The sequence below is a fragment of the Cyrtonyx montezumae genome, unplaced genomic scaffold (genome assembly GCF_038088225.1).
Source record: "Cyrtonyx montezumae isolate F1298 unplaced genomic scaffold, pur_monq_1.0 scaffold_29, whole genome shotgun sequence".
In the NCBI taxonomy this organism is placed as follows: domain Eukaryota; kingdom Metazoa; phylum Chordata; class Aves; order Galliformes; family Odontophoridae; genus Cyrtonyx; species Cyrtonyx montezumae.
The window spans coordinates 4,596,850-4,619,024 of NW_027072033.1; the positions used below are offsets into that span (position 1 = coordinate 4,596,850).

General features: G+C 38.9%; 1 protein-coding gene across 1 annotated transcript; it reads right to left on the minus strand.

Annotated features, from left to right (window-relative positions):
- Window positions 1-8,551: 8,551 nt before the first annotated feature.
- Window positions 8,552-21,629, minus strand: C9orf72 (C9orf72-SMCR8 complex subunit). The gene is made up of 11 exons (XM_065740622.1): window positions 21,608-21,629; window positions 20,357-20,830; window positions 17,386-17,445; window positions 16,461-16,556; window positions 15,934-15,998; window positions 14,948-15,020; window positions 11,719-11,835; window positions 10,809-11,044; window positions 10,263-10,320; window positions 9,558-9,667; window positions 8,552-9,478 (listed from the first exon to the last, which is right to left on the minus strand). The coding sequence occupies exons 2-11, from the start codon at window positions 20,798-20,800 to the stop codon at window positions 9,292-9,294; spliced, it is 1,446 nt and encodes a 481-aa protein (XP_065596694.1). The 5' UTR covers window positions 20,801-20,830; window positions 21,608-21,629; the 3' UTR covers window positions 8,552-9,291.
- Window positions 21,630-22,175: the final 546 nt, after the last annotated feature.

A 22,175-nucleotide genomic window follows, 5' to 3' on the forward strand; every position in this document is an offset into this window, starting at 1 on the left:
CCAGGCAACAGAATCACTCAAAAACAAAAATCAGAATTCTGCTGTATTTCTTACTTTTTTTTTTCATGTTTTCTTCTCCTTTTTTTTTTTTTCCTAACAATTTCTTCACACACACTGTTATATTGCTTTACAGTTTCTTGATGCCCTAAAGAGCACTAGCTAAATGGCAGACCTCCAGGAAGATAAGAGCCTTGTTCACTTTTTGCTTTACCTCCTCTCCTTCCTGAAAACCACTACAGCCACGAACTGGAGCAGGGAATCTGGGTATTGGAAACATACACTTTGCGTTGGTGAGTTTGAAGGAGGGCTCTGTGAGCTCTGTGGCACTGCACCCAGAGAGACTCTGAGCCTGATGGAGGGTTTGACTGCAAGGGCTGCAAGGGCAAGGGACAAGAGGGCACTGTCTCCTCTTGAGGCTGGTCTGTCAGCCTTAGCAGATGAATAAATATCAGCATCACAAAAATATTTCAAGGCTTCTTTGTTTTGTCTTTTCAAGTGATCGGTGCTGACACTGGTTGAACTAGGAGAAATTATTAAACTGTCCCAAGAAAAGTTAACAGCATCTGAAATGCCTCCTTCAGAGAATTTACTAAAGCAACACATCAGAATTTGAATAATGCCTGACTTGCATCATCTCTAGCTGACTTCAAGCAGCTGGCCACATTCACTTAACACTAACCAAGGAGGAACTAATCTCATCAGTTTTGTCTCTGCAGCCACCTGCTTATAGAGTCATTTGTACTCATCAGAGCAATCTCTTAAGTAAAGCAAAGCTAACAACTCAGCGTATCAGAGGAGCAGTCTGAAGCTGGTGCTACCCAGATCCCTGGCAATGACTTTTCAGATATGTTTATTACACCAAACAGGAACCTCAGCCTGCTGACGTGGTGTGAGGAGAATCCACTCAGTTTGTGGTAGAGGGAGCATATAGGTCTCTTATGACTCAGAGACGGTGGAAATACATAGATCTTGTCATTGATTCTCTTCTCCCCACTTGCTTACAGCTTCCCCCCATTCCCAAGCCAAGCAGATTTCAAATGCTGGAAGTATCCTGGTTCTGAAGCCTGTGTTCTGAAGGCAGCAAAGAAAGTGTCTACCTTCTGCAGGGCTCAACCTCATAGACACACTCAAACAGTATGAAAAACAGATGGGTCTTACTTCTGTTGGGAAAAAAATAGCAGTGCTGCTTATAATAATGACTTTTTTTTTCTCCATTGGAGAGATTTGAAATGCAGAATAGTCAGCATTCCACAATTTCTGCCCACAAGCAAGTGTGAGATGGCTCCAAGATGCCTTGCTTCCTTGGAGCTTTCTAATGAGAAGACAAACTTCTGAAAACTGGAGATACTGCAGCATACACAGCCCTTGGAGAAAAATCCTATAAAGCCAAGTGGAAGATGAATTAAATCAGGCTGCACTGGAAACTGATGGGAACCTGATAGCTATGAACAGAGTGTTTGTTTCAAACGAATAGTTAAAAATACTAAGTTTTTCCAGGGGTTCATCTTGTAACTGACATTAGTAGATGTTTTTGAGCCTCTGATTAAGCTATATGCCTTCACAGGCATTTGGACACACTACAGTCATTTTAAAAATTCTTCTCATGATCAGGCATGTGCAGAAATATTTGCTGAGGCATGTTTCTGCTACTTTTTTCTACTGTAAGTAAAAGTATAGCCTGCATTTAGTGATTAGCTGTCAGGGAGGGGAAGGAAGGGAAGGAGCTGCACAAGTGCATTTCAGCAAACTGCTACCACTAGGGACCTAAGTACAGTAATCCAAACCAGATGTAGGGTAAAATAAATGCGATCATTTGAATGCCTGTTTGATTTTGCATGTTTGTATGTGCTTTAATGATGAAAATTCAAGTTTGTTCATGAGGCAGAGATCTCTGTTCACATTCATTTCTGCCCCACTCCTTGGTACCTTTGAACATAAATGTCTGCTTGTGTTCCTTTCTCTTCTTTGAGAGCTTCATGGAGAGCTTGCCCTTTCTTCTATCACTGTTTATTTTCCCATAAAAGGGAGGGTACTCAAGAAGGGTAATAACCCTTTACTTGGTGTAGGGAACCTGCTTTGGCAGGGGGGTTGGACTCGATGATCTTTTGAGGTCCCTTCCAACCCCTATGATTCTATGATTCTATGATTCTATGATTCTTCCCTTTTAGTTTCTTCTGCACATCTGTGCACGTTGCTTTGTGCTCAGGTGCCTGCTCAGAGGTGCACTGTAGCAGTGTTTAAGCCCACACCAGGACTACTGCTCTAAAATGATCCATCTCATCATCCATTCCTCCTCACCTTGATTTGCTTTGCCTAAAGAACAGCATAAAATTGACTGAATCCCCCTATGCTGAGTGGGAGGATGCATTCCAGCCACTAGTGAGCAGTTGATGTTTGGGGTCTAACCAAACTTCACTCGAGGTGAAATGGCTGAAGCACACACACTGCGGTCTTCACCACATTTTGTTTTGAGGAACCACTCCCAGAGCACTTCAACATGCATAGCAAACACCAGGCATGCCCATACTCTAAGGCCACTCTGTGCTCTATGATTGCATCCCCAGCCTCATACCCTCACTCTTTCACTTTGCTATTCCTTCCTACTTCTTCGTCAAAACATTCCCTCTGCACAGAGAGAGCAGCTCGGCTAATGGGCTCCCCTGCTCACAGCTGCCTGCTGAGAACAGGAGGTGTCTGTGAACTGCCAGGGAGGGGATGGCACGGGGTCCCCAGGATCCCTGGCCACTGAGGGCTCCCTTTCACAGGCTGAATAATTGATCCTTCATGGTGCAGCACAGAAACACTGGTTTGTGCTTCAGCGAAGCACAGCGTTGCTGTTTTGATCTGAAAGAAATGTTTTCAGTCTCTGCACAGTCAGGCTCTTAGGATTTCAGACAAATGGACTTGTGAAAAATACTTAATTCTTCACTCAAACTGCTGCAAAGCCCTCAGGATCCTGACTCCTGCAGGAGGACCTCTCAGCCCCCACCAAACTCCATCTCTGTGGCATCTCAGGCCTTTAAGACTCAATCACCTTTTATACCCAACTCATCTTCTGTCTTTGCCAGGAGCAAACACTGGTACAGGAGGCTCAGAGAACACCAGCAGCTCCTGCAGGGAAAGGGACTGCGCTGTGGCTCTTCAAAACCAGCAATGAGCTCTACTTCAAAATCTTTGCTATCAAGTTTCTATGATTTAAGCCCGCGGCTTCTGCAGCACACTGGTAGCTTTTGGCAGCCCGAGGCAAGCCTCAGCTTTGCTGCAGCTCACAAATATTATCTTCTGGAGAAGAGCCATGCTTCTGGCCTCTGTCCCAGTGCGCTTGTTTTGTAATATGCATCATGACTAAGCATCAGAAATTAGCAAAACAGTGGGAACAAAAAATGAAAGTTTTGAGCCAAACGAAAGGCACTTCTGGTATTCAGTTTGTGCACTCTCAAACAAAATCAGCAGTGCAGGGGGCAGAATGAAGCTGAAGTGTGGGAGCTTGTTAACGCAGACTCTGCCAACACAGCCTTCCATTTGGAGCTCTGCACAGCTTTTTATGTGCACACATTCTGAATTCAAAAAGCAAGTCATGTACATTTGTCTATCTCTTTCTGTATTAAGCACATTAATAAGCTGACATTTCTCTGAGATTGGTTAAACACAAGACTGTGCCATCACATCCAGAAGTCCAAACAAGCATTTCTATTCACACATGGCAGAGTAGGTTTGTTCAAAGATGGACAAAGAAATACACAGAAAAATGAACAGATGGGGATGAAAACAGCGAGATTTGTTTGAAAACAGTCACTCCAAAATGTAATGGTGTCTATTAGGTGTTGAGTGGGGATTTTTTTCTGTTAACACATTAACAGAAAGGTGACTAGAATACTTCATTATATCCTTGTCATCTTAGTAGTAGCTTGAGTTTTATTTGTATCTTTCATATCTATGTGAAAACTTTGCCTGAGGTGCAGATAGCTGCAAATACAGCTCAGCTGTGTTCCACTGTCTCTTGGGCAGTGACAATCATTAAAATCACTCAGAAACATATCTGCCCTTTCATCGGCAAGAGAGAATGCGAGGGTGATGAAAGCTGCTGAGATCCAGCTCGCCCTGCACTGAGCCATTGTGGCGCAATACGAGCTGCAAAGCTCGTGTGCCAAGTGGCTTTGGTTGTTATCAGCCACCAGGTCCATGTGTCCATCAGGGCTGGGAGGGAGGAAACAGATTTGCACCTCCCTACTAATGGGTGTATAATGCAGGTGTGACTACAGGTGGTTATGTATTTCACCGGACTTCAAACCTGTAATCCACAGCTTTGTAGTGACACCGAATGCTACGCACTGTAACATAATTGCAAGCTGGTACATCTGATTGCGAAGATCATTGCTAATATTGCTGTTCTACTGATTTCTTTCTAGAGTGATTGCTTATTAATAAACTTCTTAATCAGTTTGCATCAAGCTTGCTTCAGTTTGCATCTCAAGTCTCCAGCCTGCTGGGGAAGTGTCAAACCTTGGCAGTAACTGTGTTAACAGCAGACTGAACCCAACATTTTCCTCAGCTTGCCAGTGCCCAATGGTCTGCCAGAACATGATATGAAGGTAATCAGTCATTACTTATTGCCCAGGTCCTTGATGATCTGCATAGCTTCCCTTGGCTAATAAAGAAACCGTAAAGGCCAGAAAGCCCTTCCTCCAGAATCCAGGTTATCAGAAATTATTTCCTGTTGCAGCTGACCTCAGAGTGGTGTGGGATTAACCTCTGGCAAATAGGCAGCCAGAAAACAGACACAAGTCTCAGCAAGGGCAAACTCCCATAGATCCCTACAGATGAACGAGGAAGGCTCATACAGCTCATGGCTCAGACACAAACTTGGCTGAAATAAGTGAATTACTGTATATGTAGTCTGCTGTACCAAATTTCAGTATTCCCTGACCTGTAATTTCTTATGTTTCTGCTTCTACTAAAAATAAGTTTGGCAACTGCTAGCCATGTTTAATTGAGGTTAGAAAAGACACCTTCTCTTACTACGATGAGACAATTTTCTAAATAAAAGAGGAACTGGCACTGAATTCCAAATTTCACAAGTGAGCTTTTGGACTTTGTGCATTCTCAAACATTTTGGCTTATGATTGGATACATGAGATGAAGCTCCAGACATTTTCCTTTAACATATCAAGGCATTAAGCTTTACTCTGAAACTTAGCCATGCTAGAACATCTTCATGACTTTACCTCATTGTCTACACTTTACATTTATCTAACCTTGTTTACATGTTTACATTCCCCTCCCGTAAATACCTTTCTTCTTTTGCTGCTTTCTTTTGAAACCACCAGCCTCCAGTGGCTGCCCACATCAGTCGTCCTAGTTGACTGTCGCTGTTCTGTAGGACCACAGGAGCAGCAGTGCCATCCAGAAGCCTCCAATCCAGCCTGTTCATGTCCACAGCAAGTTCAAATGTAGGTCAGGGCTTTACGCCCTCATAGGATCAGAAAGCTGTTCCAGGAGGACACATACCATAATTTTCACAGATACCCGAGCACAACTGACCAACCTACAACTGACCCAGAATAGCTGTCCCTTTGCAGGTGTCACAGTCCTCCCTCCATCCATACAACATCCATACATTGTTGCCATTTCATGCTGATTTCCCTTACAAAAAATCTTGGTAGAAATATATCTTTCCACTGTTCTTTTTCTTTGAAAAGCAGCCCTCTTTTTTAACCAAATATAAATGTTCCTTGTGCAATTGCACTTAGAATTGAAGTCATACTTAGTCGGTGGTCATTATTAGGGTTATGCTCTGTTTTCATCGTACTTTTTCGATTAAGTCTTCTGTGTTTGAAACCTCTGGACATCACTACGAACAGCATGTGCTGTGGCAAGTAAGAGAATTACTGAAGAAGAAAACTAATATTGTGACTTACTGATACATAGAAGACCACAGGAGAAGCTGAGACGCTAAAACGCCTTTGGCTCAGTACAGCACCTCTCAGCAGCAACTAGAACATTGGTGTGTTATCAACACTGCTTTAATCCTGAAGTCAAAGAACAGTGTCATACCAGACACTGTGAAGAAAAATGACTGTCACAGCTGAAACCAGGACAAGCAGGTTTGAAGAGCACAATACTGTGCTCCTGTTTTTAACAGGAATAGGGATCAGGGAAAATGTAACAGGAAAGGTTCTCTAAAACTTGATTCCATTGGAAATCCAACAGGAACCACAAAAGTTGCTGTAGGCTGTAGGGAATCAGACCACTGATTGAAGATATTCACTGATTCCTGTATACAAGTGAACTAAAAGCACATAAATGTTAAGATAAGGGATTAAAACTTTACTGAACATTGAGAATAAATTCTTACTAAGGACCTCAGGCCCAATAAATCACGCTGGTCTCAGCTGGAAACTAATGACTCTGTAACAGAAACAAAGAAACTAAATTTGGAGACTTTTATAAGCTCGTGATTTTATAATGAGTATAGTCAGACACAGATTTAGCCATATATGACTGACCATCAGTGACAGCCTGTTTCTCATCATCTCAGAATACAGGTATTTTTATTTTAACAAGAAAAAGGGTTCTTTTTTTTATTTCAAATGATCCTACCAGACAAGACATTCTATGAAAACAAAACAAAACAAAACAGAAGAAATTAAAATAAAAAACTTGGCAGAAATTTTATTAGAATATTACTTCTCCTGAGCAGGGCTTACAATACAGCATGCAGATGTGCTTAATAACTTACTTCACGATACATTCTGCTCTAGTGACAGTTGTGCAATGAAGGTAGCAACTGATATGCTTCCGGCTTTTAGTCGTTTCAAAGTGACAGCATATTCCATAATCAGGAGAAGTTTTACCATTAGTAGTGTTGGTGTGAAGTTTCCAATGCCTGCGAAGCTGATGTGATTAAATTCAGCAGCACAGCTGAAGCTCTTTAGCCCACACACACAACTTCTATATTAGAATTTTTTAGAAGAGTTTATTACACTATTTTTCACAACGTTACGCATCGGAGTAAAAACTTATCAATCAGCTTCTTTTCTAATGGATAAATTGACTGAAAATGCAAAGGGAAAGTATAATGTTAGCAAGGCAAACATAACATCGGCAGAAATAAACTAAGTCACCACATTTCTGACAAGTCCTTTGGGTGAAATGCTGAGCTCACATCGCAGGAGTCCAACATAAATGTACAGCACAGAGAAGGCCCACATGCTGTAACCAACAGACACAGCAGAGCTGATGTTTATTCACAGACAAGGGCACCATGCTGGGGTTGAATCCCACTTCTTTTCAAAGCTTTAAGTACGTAGTTGTAAATTTTTCTGTTTCAGGAAATAAAGAGAAACTCTGGACGTGTTAAAAAATGTGTGTTCCTTTCAAGAAACGAATATTGGATATTTCAGGAAAAATTAAAAGCCTGAGTTACTAACTTACTCACTGCATAGAAGAGATGCTGAAGAGCTATCCTGAAAACAGAAACCTATCCTTGATACTGTGAAGGAGCATTATAATCCTAAGTAACAAGGCAGCAGCACCTTCTCTAATCATACATGTAGCTCCTTTACAATAAACAAATACATTCCTGCTATTGTCCAAAATAGATACATCACCACGCAGTGTGGATGAATCACTGCTCTCAATGTAACACGGCAAACTTGCCCAAACTGTCAAAGAATAGGTCTGGTTAACTTGACACTGCAGCTTTCACTGTTACTGGAGTTTTATACCTTTTATTTTCAAGCAAAACAAAGTTGAATATCTGCTAACTATGAACTAAGAAGACTGGCAAGATTATAGGCTCAAACGCTAAGCACGTTAGCTTAAAGCTGTGCTGATCTCTTTATCAGGATTAATAAATATATTAATCGCAGTATAAAAAGAATTAGTTTTATCTTTCAGTGTGGCTATCACTCTAGTGTTTTTTGGAAAGGCCTAATATTTTAATCTGAACCTTATTCTAACTGCCAATAGACAAAGCAAGCACAGCAGTTTATACACAAAGACTGACAACTGCTGTTAAATGACACAAGTTTCATGCTTTGTGCTTTGAAAGAGATCAATTATGCTGGATCACTGAACACTTAACCGCTGGATGGTTCTACAATGTGTGACAGAATATCTTGGTTGGCATTCACATGCAGAAAGCTGCTTAAATAAAAACCCAATTCCAACGTGCAGAGTGCTACTATTTATGTTGCTAACAGCCAACACATCGCTGGCAGGAACAGCAATGTAGAGTGCATTTAAAAAAAATGAACAACAAACCAAAAAAACAAACAACCAAAACCAGAAAACCAAGTTTAAAATTCTACTGATGCAGCCAGCAGTTTTAAATTTCGTGGAAGGAGTCCAGCAGAGGACTACAAAGATGGTAAAGCACTTGGAACACCTCTATGATGAGGAAAGGCTGAGAGATTGGGTCTGCTCAGCCTTGAGAAAAGAAGAACGCTCAGAGGGGATCTGATCCATGTCTATAAATATCTAAGGTATGGGAGGCAAAGGGACGAGGCTGGACTCTTCTCAGCAGTGTGTGGTGACAGGACAGGGGAAATGGCCACAAACTGAAGCATAGGAAGTTCTGCACAAATGTGCATGGGAACTTCTTCCCAGTGCAGTGACGGAGCAGTGGCACAGCTGCACAGAGAGGTGGTGGAGTCTCCTTCTCTGGAGACGTTCCAGACCCACCTGGACGCCTACCTGTGCAACCTGGGCTAGGGAGCTGCTTTGGCAGGGGGGTGGACCAGATGATCTCTGGAGGTCCCCTCCAACCCCTACAGGTCTGTGATTTCGTGAAATGGCAATAAGGGAAGGCATATTATATATTTCATATAAAAAAGAATGCTTTAAAAAACTCTTTGGAACTCCTGAACCTCCCCGATTACAGAGGCCATATGCATTGTCTTTTTCATGGAAACACCAAAATAATGACACAGTAGAATGGATGCAAACTGATACACCTGAAACAAATTCATGGGGAAAGAAAATGACAATGCCTTACTTCATCACACACCAAAACATGTTCAAATTTACCTAGTAAGCCCATACAGTAATGCAACTTCTGATCATGTCTCCTTTTACTATTGCAAAAGCACACAGAAGAGATGGATTCATTTAAATCACGCTTACCTAGCTATGCTGATATTCCTTTTAACAAGACTGCTTCAGACAGACAGTAGTGTTTATTTCTACTAACCCATTCTAAGTCAGGTCAATGACTGTCACAAGCGTGGTGTTCACACTGACAGATTTCTCTAAGTGCCATGCAATATTACACATTAACAGTTGAGAATTTTAAAACGTCATTAGCATATCACGCTCTTGTACACTGATGTAGAAAGGCCTCCCAAAGATGAAGGAATGTAGTCCTGGTTTAATCTTCTCAGCCAAAGCCATTATTATGTTAAGATCGCCCTCTGCTGTTAGGTCGAGATCTATCTTTAAGCTACGAAGAGATTTAAAAGGTTTTTTTCCTTTCTGCCTGCAAGAAAATAAAAAGGTTTGTGCAAAAGAACGAAGTAAGTTTCTGAAAGCACGCTTTCTATTATATGCTCACTTACGTGTCATCCTCTATGTATTTTATTAAAGTTAAAGCTTTTCTGTGAAGGACTAGGAGAAACTGTGCAAGGAACGTACTCCTTAGAGACAAGCCAGGTTTCAGATGAAAGATCTGTTAAAAAGTATAGAAGAAAATTAGCTAGATGTAGAAATTCAAGAATCATTTTAAGAATGTAGAATATAAAGAAGCACTGCATACACATACAACACATTCATAATTACACTACAGCAAGCACATTAGCAGCAGATTTGTAGACACACTGAAGATTCATTCTTTTCTCATTGTTCAGATGCAATAAATTAAACTGCTTTATAATTCTATTCGGATGAAGCATTATTTTCATTTCAAAAATGGTCTGGAATGAACCTCAGTCTGGTAGGTTTTGACTTTTTCAAGAGTGTTACACAATAGTAGAAAATATGCGTTGGTTTTCATACATAATAAGGAGTTTTAGTATTATACTAATAATACAAATTACACAAAAGCATTTTGTTTTAAAATCATTTGTATTACCAGACATACATTTTAAATGGTCAGTTCTTGCTGCCTCTGTAGTAGGAAGAAAACCACCGCAGTGCTGAGATAACAATTGCACTTGTTTGAAGAAAGGGACCAGCACAAGTTAAACCAACACCATGATAAATTGTTACCAGACGTCAAACTACTGTTCTCTAGCCCTTGTTCTTTTTGGAAAGGCAACTGTTACCTGATCCAGGAAGGCTTTGACTAATGTGTCTTGATGTAGGATATCTTGAAAAACGTTTCTAAAGGAAAAGAAAAGGCAAACGAACACCTGGTAATGTCATGAAAAGACAGTAAATGTGCAGCAATTGCGCACAGTGATACCATGATAACTTAAAAGGTGGCAGAAACTGAAAGTGCATTTAAAATTTCACTGAATTATAAACCCATTACAGAAAAGTAGCAAGGAATTTTTAAGAACTTTAAAGAGAAATAAGCTAAACCCAGAAAAGCCATTGAGTTTTATCAAATAAACTTAGTGCTGGTACATCCCCATTTAAAAAGGGCAGTAAGATTAACATAATACTGTCAAAAACATCACAGAATTTCAGCAACACTTAATAAAACAAAACAAGTGACAGAACTGGTAAGTTCTGCAAAAGGAATTCAATTACCAAGTGCTTCTTAGAAGCAAAAAATTCTCCTGTAATGTGTTAGAAAGTACACTTTACACTTTAGCACCTCAGCTCAAATCATGCAATTTTAAGAAGTGTGGGAGCAGAGTACATACAAATCAGGTGTGAAACTCTCATCTGTGTGGATAATAGGATCTTGAGACATTTCTTCATCTGAATTAGCTCTCCAAAATGCTGTCAGCTCCGACCTCATATACCGTCGTTGGTTGTAGATGTGCTCATGACAAGGGGGCATCTGCTTCACTGTATTGACATCTACATCTATATGTGTAGTAGGGTATGGAGCATACATTACTTGACGGAAGGGCAACACAAAACTTCCTGTTGCATCCTGTTTTTTTGAGGAAAAAAAAGCATTTTTTTAAATTTTTTTCTTTTAAAGCTGATTGGAACAAAACAAGATGAAAGCATTGAGCCAGTCTTCTAAATTTCTTCTCGTTACATAAATTTTGCTTGAGAAAAACAGTGATTGTAGTCAGTAAAATATCCTTTACACTGCATGATTACAGTGAAAGTAAGTCTTGAGGTAACCTGTATATTACACTGCATCACCTGGTTCCTGAACTCATTAACATGACAGCATTATACTTATTTATCAAGTTTATACGGTCAAAAGAGCAAGGAGCGTTATTTTTCTGTTTACCCTCAATAACTGCTATTGCTGTTTTAAAATACTTGGAAACGGATGTAGGACAGCTCTGGTTCTGTATCCTTTTTGGGATTCTACTCCCAAGTAGGCAAAAGATTGTTACTATTGTACCTTGAAGAATAGGAATGATTCTAAATGATACACTACAGAAGAAACCATAAAAAAGACTGGCTTGGAATTTTAACATCAAACAGCCATAAGCATAAACTCTAGCACGAGGAAGAACTCACGGGAAGATGACAAATTTCTTCTAACATGAATGTGTGTACAAATTCGCATATATATCACATGTGCATGCACACACAGAAGAATGTCCTTAAATCACAGAGGAATAGAACTCTCCTAAGTGTACTTACTTTGAGTAGGCCCTGAACAAAAAGCCCCGACTCATACTTGAAAGAAGTCTCGCTTCTACAGAGCCTGGAACACCTCCGCTCTGATGGTGTAAGGAACAGGCACAATGTTCTTACAATCTGCATTGCAAAGAACAATTTTGAAAAACAAGAAAATTCCAAGATGAACTCATTTTCACATGCAATTTCTGACTTAATCCTGATGATTAGAAAAGACAAAACTTGAGTGACAGCAGAGAACAGTTATATGTTAAAACAATTAAGTTTCAAGCCATGCAAATCCAGCTTCCTGTCAAATGAAGAAGAAAATCTAAAGTTTCGGCAGCGTTTTTTAGCCAGCTACACAGAACAAATAGCTTTTGTCTTCTGATGCTTCTTTCTATTACAAAAACTGTGATTATTCCCTGCCTTTTAAGCCACTTCTTTTATTCATTCCACATTGGAATGTCAGCTATTGTCTCCAATAAGGCACATTCAATTTTATAAGCATCCACGCTTATTTCCTCATTAATTTCTCCATACACTCTATTAAAAGCAACAAAGACACTTAATTATTTCAATCTTGTATACTACAGCAGCTGCAAGCAATCATATCTGAACACAAACATGTATTTCTGACATAGTCAAACATACATGATGAATGCAAGAAGCACTAGGTGTTTTTTTGTTTTTTTTGTTTTACTTTAAGGACAGCTAAGGTATACCATTAAGAAAACAATTATTTTGGAACACAGCACCCTAACACAGTGAGCACACTATCAACAGGGGTATCAGCACACTATCAATAGGGATAGGAATTTGCCCTGCATAGATCGTGGACTCTCCAGCTTATCAATAAACTCACTAAGAACCATTCAGATCCTTAAGCCTCCTTATTAATTATGCTACCTCAGCAACGCGCAAATCTTACATCTCTGAAAAAAATGTGTTAACAATTGTTAGCTGACTTTAGATAAGAACTGAGAATTTTCTTTTCTCTGGTTCTCTTCTTGCTCAGTTATTTTTTATTAATCATCAGCACGTATTGTTCATTTGATCAGAGGTGCTTAATCACCACTACCAAAAGCACATCAAAACAATGCATAATATCTCTAGATTTCTATAAAGCATCACAAGCTGCTTATCTTCAAATCAAAAGATTACTAAAGAACTTGAACTAAAGATCTTTAGATTACTAAAGAACTAAAGATTACTTTGGAATCTTTTAGTAAGGCACATTTTACTGCAACAAAGAACAACAGATACTGCAGAATGTACAATATGCTATCATATATATTATATAATGGATGTATATTTTACAGGCTTAATGTTCTTACGTTTTCATTTGACACTGAAACAATACAAATATCAAAAAAGCACAGATTCCAAAAACAAGAAAATATTTTTTTTTCTCAAAAAAAGTTTTGAGTCTCACTAAATGAACTAGAAATCAATTACTGTTGTATCACAGTTAGAAGCAAAATCAGACAGAAAAGTCCAATACACAAAAAGATTTCCTTTCAAAAAACAAAGCTACTTGAACATACTACTTCTCCACATTCAGTAGATTTGTTATGGTCTCTGAATATGGAACTATTGTTGTCACATTGCCCAGAGGTCTCTGTGCAAATTGAAAACTTACCAGGCTACTTAACTAGAAAGAACCTTACTCTCACAGCACTACTGGTATACTTACTATTTGCAGTGGTGCCTAATACCTGAAGGCTCATTTTTTATAAAATCCTTTTTCTCACTCACTGTTGCAGGGGCATTCTGAATCAAAAGAGTTTTATTAAGGAACTCAGCTATGAGCAAAGACAGGGAATCGATTTTGTGAAGTACATTCTCTAAGAAACTAACAATTTCTTAACAGAAGTTTGTCTCTGGATATCCTAACTGAAAACCGACTTCAGAAGTTTTACTAGAGGAGATGGTTATCTTACAGCCTAACTAAATGCAAGGCAAATGCAAATCTTTCTGAACAAAACACATACACATTACAGTAACCTATAAAGAAACATGCTTTAGAAAATATTTCAATGAACTGTAAACACAAGAGTATCTCCTCCAGGAATTCATTTCAATTTATCTGAAACTATCAATTTGGAAAAAGCTGTGTACAAAAAAGCAAGTGAAGAATTCTATGTATGGGAAACATCTTCATTTGTTTTTCCCCTTCACATACTTAGTAAGTTTAAAGTAAACACCAAGAAACTCTCCACAAACACAAGAACATTAGAGAAAAAGCAGAGCAGGTTATAGTTTCAAAGTGGTTCAAATTAAATACTTGATAACAGGCTTAGAAAGAGAGTTAAGAATAATAGCAACATAGGAAAAAGCATGTCTACCAGAAAAATGTAATTATTTTCATGTTCTGGAATGACGCTTCCAAGAGTAATCTTTTTTTTCCCCACACAGGTCATAGTGACATTTATTCATTTCACTCTTCTCCATTTAGAGGTACAGCTAATGCTTCTTTATTGTCTCTAGTCTTGAAATCTCCTGTGTATCATCCCTATTAATGAATTCTACATGTGTTTCAGCAAGTTTATTCTCTCTTTATTGTCCTCAGTTTTAAGGGTTGGTGTCTGTACTCTCATTTCTCTGGCAAGTCCTATGAGTCAAACCTAATCTACCATCTATGAGATAAACTGTACAGTTATTTACCAATTAAGATTTAAACAGGCTACAAATGAAGAGCCAACACACATGCAAACATGAGGGTAAAAATGCTTTCATGCATTTTTTTCAAGCAAAAAGGAACTGACAGTAGTGGTTTAAGATCCCAGAAAGCTTGCCTGTTTTAATGTGTGTACGACTACAGACACCACAGTTCTGAAGTCCCATGAAGCTCGAGCAGTTCATTATGACAAAGTACATTTATTCCCCAGAACAAGCAAAATTATGCAGATAATTACTTCTTGGACAATACCCAGTGACTCTGCTATACTGAGCGAATCAGCTGCTACCTGTTCAGATCGTACATTTTAGGTAGCAAAATTATTTTAGAAGTTCAGACTCATTTATTAATCATCTATGTACATCATCAATTAGATTCACTTATTCTCTTATGGTTGTCAGAATACAACTGACAAGGCAATTTTTAGGCACAATTATCAACAGTAAGATAACCAAACAAAAACATGCTCTCTTTCTAACTCAAGTATGCTTATACACATAACCTTGTTTCAAATAACATGCTAATACTATTGATAGTCAGCATTTAAGATTTATTTGTTACAAAGTACATTACCTTATTAACTTTTTCAGCACTGCTTCCTACAACTACAGAACAACCACAGGTCTGCAAATGTGAACTAATTGCACTGGAAATAAAAATAAATTTAATCAGACTTTTCAAATAAAGCCATTAACGTTTTAACAAGAATAAGTAATCCTACTAGCATAATTGTAGGCCCATACTCTGGCCCTCATGCAAGCTGAAATCCAGAAATTCAGCAGAATCCATATATTCGTTTTGGTGAATAAAGACTGCCAGCCAGAAAAACCCAAAGCTACTTATAGAGCTAACAAAAACTGTCCACTGCTTCTGTGTTTCAGAATCCAAAATCTATATACAGTTAGAAAGCTTTCTCCAGTACCTGTAAATATGGGGAATCTATCTTATTAAAGGAGGCTTCTTGAGGCGATTAACTTGTTCTAATAAACATCGCTAATTTATAAGGACTCTGACAGCTACATTTGGACTCTGAAATCCTAGAGGCAGACTTTATACAGGACCCAATACTGTTTTTCTCACCAATTCTATTTTAAAGGATTAGATTTAAGGCTATCTTTCTTAGGGGTAGAAACAGGTGTTTAGTTTCATTTGGAGGTTACTAAGAAAGCATTACAAGTATAATTTAATAATAAGTGTGTGCTCCACATGCCATACCATATGATTAATTAAAGACAATTTTTTTTTTTTGGTATTTTATAAAGACCTAAGACTATGACTTATACACTCACAGACTTCAAACTAAGTATCAAGGAAAAAGTGTATTTCATATGGATTCTATTATCAAGCAAATGACTCCGTGACAACGTTAAGACAGCTGCAGCTGTTAGCCCAGAGCCATTCTTTTGGGAAGAAAATAACTTCTACATCATTTCATAGTCTAGAATCCCAAAGAGTCAAACACCTAATACATGTTCGTATGTCAATACAGACTCATATATACACATACACATAAGTTTAATCCATTTCACTACAGCATAAATCAAAACTGAAATTCATACTTGAGGAGAAAGCCTTCATGACAACTATCCCCAATGTCATCATCGTTTAGTACTGTGTCACTAATCTGAAAACCAGATAAATAAAAACAAAGGTTAGAAAAAGATGTACAAAATCTCAGATTAAGTGATTTGATTCTGATAGGAGTAGACTGTTTGCAATCTACTTATGCTAAGTTGTACGTGACAGAAAAGCACAATTTTAAAATGACCTTCTGACTTCGGCCAAAGCACTTTGAAAACAATGAACTATTAAACATTTTTTTACCAATTACACAGATTCCTCACAGTGTTTTTTTTTCCTAAAGCCTTGTCTAGAATATTTTATCCTAGCAGATTATTAGAAATATTAATTAATAATTATTAATTCTATTAATAATTATTAATTCTATTAATATTATTAATATTAATAGAAATAGATCATTTCTATTTCTTCCATGTGAACACTAAACCACACTGATACAGCAATAGTAACAAATTATATTGGCTGTCATTTTCTAATTCTGAATCTAAAGAGAATAGAGACTTACATCTATTTCTTCAGGAACACTGTGTGATTTCATAGATGAAAGGAGCTCCATTACAGGAATAACTTCTCCCGTTAGCATTGGAATGATGCTCTGGCCCTGTGCAGTAAATAAAACACTTAAAAGTGTATTATAAAAAGTTATTAACAACCTAAACATGCAAAACTTATTTAACTTCCTATTGTCTGAAAGTGTAGTTATCGATGTCAATTGATACAGACTTCTTTGGCAATGCTCACCATCAAATATGAATGGAAAACATGCATTTTACCTTTCAACATCATGTCTAAAATACATTCCTAGGGTGTTTTGCTGATCAGTTTGTTTGGCCTACACGGGACATATCTGGAATAAGATAATCTGAGCATAACCTATTACATGCAATTATTGTTAAACATTATAGATCCAAACTCTTGCAGTAACAATGGAAGGAAACAAAAAAAGGCTATTTGTTAAAACATACAAAATTATGTCATCATTCACAAGAAAAGTGAAGCCACAATTTCATATTCAGTTTCAGAAACAAAATCTCATATACTAAGCCTACTACAACATTCCAACATTACATACTGTATACACCACTGTAACTTGAAAAGTAACAACCTTCACACGAGGAGAGGTTACACCTATGGAAGCTACTAGCTTTACAAAGCTTCAAGTTCAAATAAATGACTTCCCCTTCTGAAAGATAACATTCTTCATAGATTTCCGCTTCACCCACAAAGTGATGAAAACATATACTCCTTCAATTTTTTCACAGCTTCCATCATCCTGTCTTCAAAAAGGATGTCTTTTGTGCTTGTCAAGTCACCAGCCAGTCCAAAGTATCTTCCTGGATCTCGAAAATAAGAAGCACCAACTTCTACAGTCACCAGGTCCAGTCAAATAGTTCTGAGGCGTGTCATATGCATCTACTAGACGGTCTTACCTGATCCTCCATTCTCTCCGTGCCTTCCAAGACAATCTTCTGGAAATGCTCTTGCCTCTCCTGAGCAAGAGAAGCAGTTAAATATAAATGCTCTGGTACTTGTTTATATACGTATGCACACAACAGTCATATGGTACAGTTTCTTCCCTGTGGAGCAATGCTTTCCATGTTCGAGTCTTTTTCTTTTACAGAGCTGACATTAGTAGGAAGTGACGTCAGTTTTAACACATCAATGTTCTCTGCTCCAACCCCTACCAAACCTCTCACGTGCTGGGGCAGGAGTAGCAGAAAAAGGAGGGTGTGATGACAATGGTTAAAGATTAACATTTTCTTCATTAAAGATCAAGAAAATGCCAAATGATCAGAATTTGGTGCAGAACTCCATGAATTTCTGTGTCAAATGAGTCAGGTACAGACTGATGGATCCTGATGCAGTAAGAGAAAAATGAGATTCCCCAAATAAGGAAAATTATGTTTGGGGAAGGAAGTAACACCAAGATTTTATTTCCACATCTTGAGACACTGAAAACACAATCTTGAAAACATTGTCTTATGACCAAGTACAGGAGACATGAAACCTCAAAATACACAAAATACACTGTACAAAAGACTGGACAAAATTCTCAAAACAGTCTCATAGGCAGCTGAGCCTCAACCATTGGCACAACCAATAAATACATCATACAAAAAAAAAATCTTTTGCTATATTTTGGGACACTGTTGCTTTTTTAGTGGTAACTTTTAGTTTCCTGGGACTGATCTGCTAGGAGTTGGATCCAACTCAGGTGGGAAAAGGGTCACAATGCTTTTTGAACAGATGAACAAGTGACAATCTGCAGCAAATTATCCTAAAACAGTTGTAAAACTTGTCTGACCATCTAAAAGAAGTATTTGTGAAAAGTAACACTGGAACTAAGCAGATTCCTTTGGGTAGTGTGACATTCACTTTGATTTCAGTTGCTGTGAAATATGGCATATTCAGTAATGACGATGGTTTGCTTCAAAAGAAGTCTTCATGAAGTGCAGGCTGAACAAGTATTAGCCACTTCCTTCTAGGGATGTAACTGCTATAAGCATTAGACAGACATCCAGAACACAGAATTCAGGTCAATGTACATTTTCTATTCCCAAAGACTTGCTTGAAGTCGCTTGTCTTTGCCAGTATGAATGTTGTTCCATGGTTACCCTGGTCTTTGAGTTCAGAAGGTTTCTTCTCTTGTATAAATCTGGCTGGAACTGTTTCATGTCTCTACAGAGAGCTGGTGAGAACTGAAAAATCACCACATCTATTAGAAATGCCAGAGCAGATACATAGCGCCTTTTGGATACCAAGTTTTTTGAGTAGCCCTATTTGCTGAGCTCCCTCAAAACAAGGAACTGCAGTAATTAGGTATGTTTTCATTACATACTGTAGTTCTACAATGCATGCCTAAATTTTAACCTGCTACTTTTGTCTTCCAGTTAGATTCATGTGCAGATGTCTGCAGGTTTACTCGTCATCTCCAAAAAAGGAAAAAAAAAAAAAAACAGGAAAAGGAAATAGAAGAGACACAAGTGCCTTTTTTTAGAATCCTTTTCTGTCTTTGATGACCTAATTGGCTAGCTATTTCCAGATCATCTGAAAAAGAATAAAAAACATTAGGACTAACTTCAGAGAAAACTAGTAGAAAACATTTTGTCATTCCCAATGCCACCTGAGGCCATTCCTACTGTGGAAATACATCAATATGTATCAATGTCCAAAAACAGGGAAGATGCAGTAGCTAAGAATGACCAACAATTCTTATCTGACCATTCACATTATAAATCAGTAGGGAAAACACTAAACAAGACAAGGAATGTAGATAGTACTTTTGATACAAGCTGAAGTCCAGCAAAAAAGTGGCTTTTAGGAATGAAATATTCGTGTTTCTACTCTACTGAAAATGAAGGTTTGTATCCTAATCTTCCTCTGAAAAATAAACCTCACATTATCAAGAATAGATGTGAAGGAAGGTACTGCCAGCCACCATCAGGCAATACAGCAAGAAGTAATGGAATTTGTTAGTGTAAAAAAAAGGAAATGACAATGCAGAATTTAATGTCAGCTTCTTATTTTTGGACTCTTAATTGGTTCAGATTAGAGCATTTAAAAAGGAAGTTTAAAATATGTTTATCAGAGGCCTCAAAACAGAATAGAAACAAACATTACTGGACAACTGTGCATCACCACACACATTACAACTGACATACAACATACTGCCCTTAGACAACTTGTACTCCATGAAGACAACAGAGATTCTTCTACTTTCTTTTTTTTTTTTTCTTAGTTTTTATTATTAGAACGTTATTTATTTTTAACAAAAATACTTAACAATTTTTACTTAACAACCATTATCCACCTAAAGGTAAGAGCTGCAACTCATAAAAGAAAAAAAAAAACAAACTCAATTTTTCCCTTTTTCAGATTTCAAAAGCAGTAATACTTGGGATAAAGTAAAAATATTCGTTTTGCACAATTTAAAACCTGCTGAACTCCTTCTTGATATCCTTTTCATGAAAATGAAATGAATACAGCACACAGAATGACATTAATTCTATCAGTTCTCCTCTTTGTATCTCCAAGGTGAAAAAAACCAAAGATCTGAAATAGTAAATTTATAATTCTACCTGGTTTAAATACAGCAATTAACACAGTTAAAAGCAGTGATTTAAATCAAATTCAGAGAGATGACAAATTGCGCAAGATGGCCAATTTAACTATACGCTTAAATAATACTGTGTGACTATAAAGGACAAATCACAAAGCTAAAATTCCTATTCTCAGATTTGGTGCCATATGGATAACATTTTACCTTCAAAATTCTGTATTTATAAAGAAGTCAGCATTCTCTGAACTTTTGTGTACGGACTGCCACGTACCAGGTGTAACAAAACAGTTTTGTTCAAGACAACTAGGACAACTGCTTTTAGTAATGAACAATGAACCTACCTTATGCATCCATATTCTTCCTTTCCTTATAATATGTGTTAACCTATCCACGCATACTCTGTGAAGAGGTAGGTAGAAGGCAAGTTCACTTTGTGGAAGTATAATTGACAATCCATATGTGCTTCTGTCTCCATTCCAGTTTCCATCAAAGATTAAAGACACAATAATAACCCTTTTTTCTGCCAGGACAAAGAACTTCACATCTATTGCACCACTTTCTGCATTCCGAAGTATTTCTCCATTCAGGGTGTGGTTAGCAAGAAAAGTTATTTCGCCATCACTGAGAAGTACCTGATCTGTCTTTGGGGCCCAGATGTGCCGTACTCGAGGGCCAAGGATATTGTCCCAGTAAGCAAAAGTGGCAGCTAATAAAGGTGACTCGCCATTCATAGAGATCTCTGTTTTAGCAACTGCAGGAGATGGAGGTGGACAAAGAGCTGACATGGTTGCTTCTTCTCTTGCAAATCATATTATCTAAAATACAAAGATTTTCAGAGAAAAAGAAAGGGGTAGTGATCATCATCATAACACTTGGGTTTGTTTCCAAATAAAATTTTAAGAGACAGCTCTGACTTCTACACCTGAGATTCCACTACAGACATTATTCATGAATGAAGCTCATATGCATATCTTCCTCATAACGCCATGGCGTGCTTATAGATGCTAGTCAAAAAGACCTCAAAGAGCCTTTACTAACTATACAAGTACGATGAGGCTAGTAACATTCAACTGCTGTAAGAATTCTGATGCACGGCAAGCACACGGTTCACAAAACAGGGGCACACCAACTTGTTGGGGTATGAGGTGAACCCTCAAGCACCAAACAGAACGCAGTGACGGAAAGTGCTCTGCATTCCCTGTACACAAACCCCTGGACACGCACCCCAGAAGCTCTCATCAACACCGGGGCTGTGGTGACACCAGAGAGCCACCTTCCTTACAAGTCACACCACGATCACAGCAACACGCAGAATGCAAATCAGCACGGGGATGAGTGGCTGTAAAAGCCAAAACGCGCCCGTACGTGCACGAAGGCCCAGGGCGAGATCCAGGCGCTGCGCTCGGCGGGCCCCGCCGCCACTCCGCCTTCCCACAGCCACGCGCTGCCGAGACCCCACACCGCCCGCCGCTGTTTTTCACTTCGGAACAGCCCTACACCCTGCGCTAGGCGAGCTCCCACGTCCAGCTCGTCCACCTGCCCTCCTTCCCCGAGAGGAAAGCCATAACTACCGCTCGCCGACACCACCTCACCTGCGCACCCAACACCCGGACTCACCACGCCGCGCATGCGCCCGAGCCGCCCGCTCGCCCGCTCAGCCTCTGTCACTGCGCCGCGCATGCGCAGCACCGCCCCTCGCTGTGTAGGCGCAGCGGGGTTGCGGAGTAAGATGGGGGTGCGTGGGTTTTAGTGGTCCTATGCGGTTGTTGTGAGGGGCACTTCACGTGCAGTGTTTTAGGCTTCATTTCGTTGTATAGGAATACAGCAAGTGCCCATGCAAGATGTTGTTTTCACAGCATATCTGGAAGACAGGTGCTGCAGATGTTTAGTTTCAAGAGTGTCACCCTAAAGAGGAATAAAAAACCACAGATTCCTAGCTCTAGTTCTTGAAGTTCCTTTGCCTTTGCTGTATTTGGATGGCTCAAGTCTTAGGCAGCTTCCTCATACAGGTTTTGACAGGGTGTGGCAACCTGGAATTGTGCTTTCTGCGTCATGCCCTCCCAACTTAGTCACAAGCATCACCCTTCTCAGAGTGCTTGAATGCTGAGGTGTGTTAGCTTTACATTTGGGGGCAAGAAGTTTCTTCTCATACCATGCAAA

What these genes read in the sequence shown, in the direction of transcription:
- C9orf72 (XM_065740622.1), bottom strand. Translation starts at nt 20,800, where the DNA reads ATGTCAGCTCTTTGTCCACCTCCATCTCCTGCAGTTGCTAAAACAGAG. An exon ending in CGGAGAGAATGGAGGATCAG is followed by an intron (nt 16,557 to 17,385) that starts GTAAGACCGTCT and finishes TTTACTGCACAG; the next exon opens with GGCCAGAGCATCATTCCAAT. An exon ending in GTGCTGAAAAAGTTAATAAG is followed by an intron (nt 11,836 to 14,947) that starts GTAATGTACTTT and finishes TTTGCAATGCAG; the next exon opens with ATTGTAAGAACATTGTGCCT.